The 7,288-nt window shown below is 35.1% G+C and overlaps 1 protein-coding gene across 1 annotated transcript; it reads left to right on the plus strand.

Moving 5' to 3' along the window:
* Positions 3,266-4,596, plus strand: LOC107605875 (thylakoid lumenal 17.4 kDa protein, chloroplastic). The gene is made up of 3 exons (XM_016307807.2): positions 3,266-3,537; positions 3,743-3,989; positions 4,227-4,596. The coding sequence occupies exons 1-3, from the start codon at positions 3,331-3,333 to the stop codon at positions 4,451-4,453; spliced, it is 681 nt and encodes a 226-aa protein (XP_016163293.1). The 5' UTR covers positions 3,266-3,330; the 3' UTR covers positions 4,454-4,596.

The following is a 7,288-nucleotide window of genomic DNA, read 5'->3' on the forward strand; positions in this document are numbered from 1 at the left end:
TCCTCTGAATCCACAAACAGGCCACCAACCAGTAGCTACACCAGAAAATCTTGAGGCCATCACCAAGGAAACAGTTGCTGCATCAAGTGGAGGAACCTCTTTAGACTTATTGAAGTTCATTCCAATACCAAATTTCAGGCCACCAAAGCAGAATTAGTTAACTAGGAATTTTAGACTATAAGACTTATCTGTTTGTCTTGCTGTTTATGTTTTTTGGTTGCTAGTCCAGAATTCTGAAAACTGCATATGTTTAAGGACATGTTTTTTTGGAAAACTACTTAATCTCACATAGTGTGTGAGTTTTATTTTGTAAACTTTGTCTGGTGTACCTTGTGTGTTACCTTATGGAAACTTTGCCTCACATGGCTTGTGAACTGCATATTCCAAATCTTGGATTTGTGAAATGACAATGTATAATCCTTGTGTAAATGTGTATTGTTACTATGTTTTCAGTTTCTTTTAACCATGATTCTGTCAATCAATTACACACAAATCATGAAATACAGAAAATACTCATAACTGACTAAACAAACTCTATTAATCCAGAAACATATTTTATTACAATTTCATATTCTTTTCTTTCACTACATCCAGAAATTGCCCCCATTACAAAACACTGAATTTACAAGTTCAAAGGCATATTAACATTATACAACTGTTACTAGACTACATCCCTTTTTCTATTACAATGCCTAGCAAAATCAACCCAAACACTTTCCATCTGCTAAGAGCACCACTGTTCTTATCATCGCTTTTGACCTCATCCATCTTCTTCTCTATCTCTTCAATTCTTTCTTCCATCTTTTTCGTTGGGTCCGATACTCCATCTTGTACCACTTCATCAATACAAAAAGAGGCAACATACTCATCTAGCCAGGCAAAGTATTTGCAATGTCCTGTGTTGTTCTACATCAAACATGCCTACTGTTCAACTCCAACAAGTTACCAAAATAACGCAGCAACCCAAACAAAAACGATTCCGAAAAATTTACCCTAAAATAAGAACAACCAAAGAAAAGCCTCCTAGGATTTTTTGAAGTTCCAGATTTGAACAAAATGGCGTATGATTCGCAATTGCACACTGGAGGAACAAATTTCTTCTTCATCCTTCTCGACGCTCCTTCCAGAATGCTTCCATCGGCACTCGTTCCACTGCCCCAACTCTCCTCACCCCCACCGCATCTTTTCTCGCGACTGAATGAAGCACCAGAATTTGCAGTTGTCATGCCCGCCATTGCAGGTCCTCTCACATAGCCAGAAGATGCAAACCCTAAACCTTTTCAATCATTCAATAATGGGGGAATATTAACCCAATGCAACGACGCCGTTTCAGTTGCAGGGAGGGGGTTTTGAGTCCCTGCAACAACTTTCACTTACACGTGGCACCTGCAGTTGACAACTCAGCCTCCACCTGACACGTCATCCAGGCAACATGTTAGCAACCGGTCACAGGGGTCGATTCGTTCACTTATGTTGTTGGTTGAGGACCAAGTTGAGGTTTCTAAATGATAAAGGTGCGATATGTCTCACTTTAAAATGTTCAGGGGCCGGAAAGGGTATTTACCCTATAATTAAAGAATATTAAAACTCCATATTACTTTGGAGTATCAAATTACGTGCGCACTTCACACATGTACAAACTCAGATACAGTTAATTCGTTAATTTTATGTGAAGTTGATTGTTAAGAATAGTTAAATAATTTGATAAATTTAACTAAATTATCATCTAATGCAGTTAATTTCATATGAAATTAATAGTTGAGAATTCGTTAAATGATTTGATAAATTTAACTAAATTATCATTTAACAATTCTTAACTATCAACTTTAACTTTACATGAAATTAACTCCACTTGAGTTTCTAATTATACACACTCTTCGTTGCTCGTTAATTTTTTGTTAAATGGGTTATTGTGTTTGGAACAGTAAATTTTCGTTCTGCCATTTTTAAGTGTTAGCCATATTTTTTACGCTTTTCTTTTGAATGATTGGAATGCTTAATATTGTTAAGTGTTTTGAAGTGTCAACTGAACATGGATAAATAATCAGGTCGCGAACTCATTGTTCTTTGTAATTCCTAATTGAGGGCGGTCTCCAAAGTCATTTTTGCTATTTGAAAAAATTAAGAGTTATTGAATTTTTATGTTCATAGTGTTAAATAATGACATCTGACATTGAATGTCCTTGTTGAAAATTACATAGTTAGAGGGTGTTCTAGTTGTTGAATTGCACTGCCATAATCTGAAACTGTTTGTGCTTATTTTTATTGAAGTATTTACATGGATATGGTTACTTGAAATGTGGAACTACCTTGGTTTGACGGTAATATAACAAGACAATGAACTTTACATTTGTTATTGGCTCATGTTGCTTTTATAGTTTTATTGCATGCAGTTATCAAAGGCAATGCTAGACACTTGAGCAATTGAAGCAATTACCATTTATGATAGAAGATGTGTAACGTGTTATGCAAGTTAGTTACATAGATGATAGAATAATGAAATGGGGGCCTTGCAATGAGCATGGTATAAAAGAATAAACAATTGTCTACAACTGTGCACAAGTATAAGTATAATTGACAATGATAGCAAATTTCTCAGATGAACTAGTGTATACAAAAGAAAACACTAAATCATCTATCTGGATCTAAACAAGGAATGAGTTATGTATACTGTATAGAGCTGAATACACATTGAAACATACCAATACCAATTGTCAAGGGTGCGTGTTATTTTACCGATTGCCCCTCCGTCCTGAAATGATTTGAATTAAATAAATATTTGTATATATCTGAAACGACGTTAATAAGAAAAAGATGAAACCTGAATAGAATAGAAAAGATTAGACGGGAAGGTTAACGACGTCGTTCTTATAAGAAGGAGGGTTATTGGGAGGGGGATTGGAAGAGGAGGAAGTGGATTTAGAGGTGGTGAAGGTGTGATAAGAGGTGTCGTGATCGTCGTCGTCGTCGTCGTCGGCAGTGGAGAGGTTGATGCAGGAGCAGCGGACAAGGGTGTTTAAGAAGGCAGAGGCGAGGTTGGTTCCCATGGCGTTCCAACAGGCTCCTTCTCCTTCCTTGGAATCCGAATTCTCCATCTTCCCATCTAACTAACTAACTCTCATCCACACGGATAAAGTACCTCCGCAAATTTCTATTTCTTGTTCCATCTCAACAAGGCCCAATAAAGCACTAAGGCCCAGGAGGTCCGTTCTAGGCCCAATTTATCATAATGTAGTGCCACGTGTTGAGCCAAGAAAGATATCTATCTTGATTGAGATAAGCAGCAACCATGGAGTGGTCTCGGAAGTTTTCAACAATCAACATTCAACGATGGCAAACTTTTCAATCCCAATCCCAAGAAACGGTTTGTCCATACCCAACTACTCAACCAAACGCCCTTCAACACTTCACACGCCCCTCAAAGTTTCTTGCTCTGAGTCTGGGACGAATTCGAATGGAATCAAGGGCCTAGCTTGTGGGATTCTTGCTGCTTGCGCTGTCTCTTCTTCTGCATTCTCTGTGACTGCTGCTAACCAGGTACAAGTCATATAAATATTAGAAAAATTTTAAAGTGTAACTGTACATTGGTGTTTTAGTAATTTGTAACGGTTGATCTTAATTATAAAAAATATATAACTAAGATAACACCAAATATACAGGTATACTTAAAAATTTTCCTAAATATTATGGTAAGTTAGAAAATAAGAGAATTTGTATAAGACAGTATCCAATGTGTTTGCAGAGGCTGCCGCCGCTGTCAACTGAGCCGAACCGCTGCGAGCGAGCATTTGTTGGCAACACAATTGGGCAGGCAAATGGAGTGTATGACAAACCGTTAGATCTCCGCCTCTGCGACTACACGAATGAAAAATCCAACCTCAAAGGGAAGTCCCTGTCAGCAGCACTCATGTCAGATGCTAAGTTTGATGGTGCTGACATGACAGAAGTTGTAATGTCAAAGGCTTATGCTGTTGGTGCCAGCTTCAAAGGTACTAACATTTCTCAAATTCTGTGTTTACAATGCCGTGCTACCTACATCATTCATCTTACATATGATTCGTACTACCCACTTGATGTAGAAATGTCCTGAAATGGTGCTTATGAAATATTTGTATAGGGTAACAACTTAACATGCAATGCAAGATGTGAATTCTTCAATGTATATGTTTAGGCAGGATAGTGTTGTTGCTGAATAGATAAGAGAATGATGGAAGGAACTATTGCAGGTGTGGACTTCTCAAATGCAGTGTTGGACCGTGTTAACTTTGGGAATGCGAATCTTGAAGGAGCTGTGTTTAGGAACACAGTGTTGTCAGGGTCTACTTTTGATGATGCTAAGCTGGAAGATGCAGTGTTTGAGGACACTATCATAGGTTACATTGATCTTCAGAAGCTATGCACAAATAAAACCATAAGTGATGAAGGCAGAGCTGAGCTTGGTTGTCGATCATGACAAAAATCTGGATAGTCTTGTAGATGAATGCTACATCCAAACAACAAATAAACTGCGATTATTTCCCTTTTTTTTATCTCCAGTAAAATGTTATAAGATATTATCCGATTTTAGTTTTAAACAAGGAGTTGAAGATAGCCTCATCTTTTTAGTTATTAATTTGGAGTAGGGGTGTGCATGGGTCGGGTGAAACCGGGTTTGATGTAACTCAGATCCGGCCCGAAATATATACCGGGCCTATTTGTTAGACCCGAACCCGACCCTAAACCCGATGAAACCTATACACTTTCGGGCCACGATTATACGGGTGAAAACCGGGCCGTTTACATTATATTACCTTGATATCTTCTTGTAAGTTAGCATGTAAAAATATCCAAATTTTCAAGACTCCAACCATTATTTGACATGGTAAAATTCACTTAGAAAAATATAATAAGAATAACTCTTCTCTAAAATTAAAATATAACCATAATCAATACTAATATTGCCTAATAACACCAACTATTTAAATCAATACAAATAACACAAGATTATGCATTAGTCTAAAGTCTTATGCATTTTAAACATAAAACATTAACTTATAGTCTTATATATAATGACTAATAACACAAAATATTAAGGTTTACAATACTTAAATTTCACATAATAATAGCCATCATCTATCACTAATAACACAATATTAATTGTGTATGATGATCGGGCCACCGAGTCGATTTCGGGTGACTCGAGCTATGACCCGGACCCGACCCGAAATAATGAACGGGTCTACTTTTGAGACCTATACCCGACCCTAGACCCGATGAAATCACATCAAATTAGTCCATAAAGTGTTCGAAACCGGGCCGAGTCTTCGAGTCGGGCCGAACCATGCACACCCCTAATTTGGAGGATGTGGTATGCATAGATATAGATGATAGGTGTGTTTTTAAATAATATATTTTTTTTCTAATTTAAAATATAAATTGGAGGCACAGATTTAGGGTGACTTAGAAAACCTAGGCTCTGATTTGTACCGTGATAATTCAAATTCGGAGGGTGGCAAATTGAAGCCTACGATTTGAGAAAAATTTTTTTTTAAATGAAGGTTGAAAAATTGGTAGGTTAATTTTGAGGTTTAATAAAATTTAAAAAAATTAGAAAACCCAATTTTTGAATCCAATTCTAAAGGTCCGATTTGTATCTTGTATCGGTGTTAGGTGGATTCGTTCATTTTCAAATCAGGTATGTTACCAACTAGGCGTGTTTATGGACCGGATGAAGTCAGGTTTGTCTTTACCCAGATTCGACTCTAAATATACATCGGGTCTATTTTTTAGACTTTAACCATTTCCTAAACCTAATGAAATCTAAATATTTTTGGGTCACAACTATACCGAATCCAAACCGGGTGAAAATCGGGTCTTTAAAACTTTAACAGTAATTTATAAAGAAACTTATTTATGATGCAATTATTTATAAAGAAGAAACTTGTTATCGAAAAATTGATATCCATATTTGAACTTGAATTTGTCCATAAATTCTAATTTGATGATTCTTTGATTTATTTTCTAATTCAACAAGTATGATTAAAAATAAAACAATAAACTTATAATTAATATAACATAATATTGAAATAAATTTAAAACATATATATCTTTTTTAGTTTCCTTATAGTGCATATGGGCCAGATGAAGCCGTATTCGCATTGATCTTGACCCGGACCCGATCCGAAATAATGATCGGGTCTATTTTTGAGACCCTTACTCGGTTCTAAATCTGTTGAAATCACACCAAATTAGCTCCTAAAATGTTCGGGACCGGATCGGGTCTTCGATTCGAACTGAGCCATATACACCCCTATTACCAACAATACGAGCATATAAAATCTATTATGAAACTCGATCACAAATGTTACTTATTGAGCTATACATTGAGTTTGAACAATTTGAAACCGATCGAGATATCAAATGGAGAGATTACAACTATAATAGCGAGAATGAGTTTGAAAGCAACTACGAAGTTGCTAAACCAATGGAAAATAATGTTAAAACTAATGAGACTATGGAGACAGATGTCGCAGAAGTGACAATAATAAATAAACCAACATCCGTTTGAAGAGCCATTTTTCATGCGCTGTTGGATATAGATGCTATGCATACACCAAAATTTTCTAAATACATACAGATATGTAATGTAGATAAATTATATGATAGATTTATAATATAAAAATAGTTAAGTTTAACGCCAAATAGGATGACTATATTTTAAGTTTTTTATGCAATTAGTGAAGACTTGTTATTCTTTTAGATATCTAGTACAAAAAAGTATTATTTGGCATATTTTAGAATTTTGTTTATTTTTTTGTTAGTGTAATTTTTATATTTTCAAATTATATATATATTTGTTTTTATATTACATGCATCTTAAGGTATAGGTTGAAAATTTTTTTTGTCTTTAACTTTTTTTGCATACAAAATCGTTCCTAAGATTTAAAACCAAATTTTAAAATATTTATTTTTACTTAAATATTAAAATTTTGGACTAAATTACCCAAACAAAAAAATTATAAAATAAAAAATAAGAGAAAGAGAGTGTTTCTGCTCCTATGAAAGCGAAATGAAAGAAGAAGAAAGGAAATGGAAAAGGAAAAAGAAGCTGTCCACGATCCACATCTGTCTCCGCTTTCGCTAACACCTCCATCGATTTTGGTCCCTAAGATAAGGACAATTTTAAAACTGTGTTAAACATTAAAAATGATTTTGTATGCAAAAAAAAGTTGAAAATAAAAAATATTTTTGACCTATACCTTAAGGACCAAAATTGTACTTAACCCTAATTTATATATGTTATGTATAT

The sequence above is a fragment of the Arachis ipaensis genome, chromosome B07 (genome assembly GCF_000816755.2).
Source record: "Arachis ipaensis cultivar K30076 chromosome B07, Araip1.1, whole genome shotgun sequence".
NCBI lineage: Eukaryota > Viridiplantae > Streptophyta > Magnoliopsida > Fabales > Fabaceae > Arachis > Arachis ipaensis.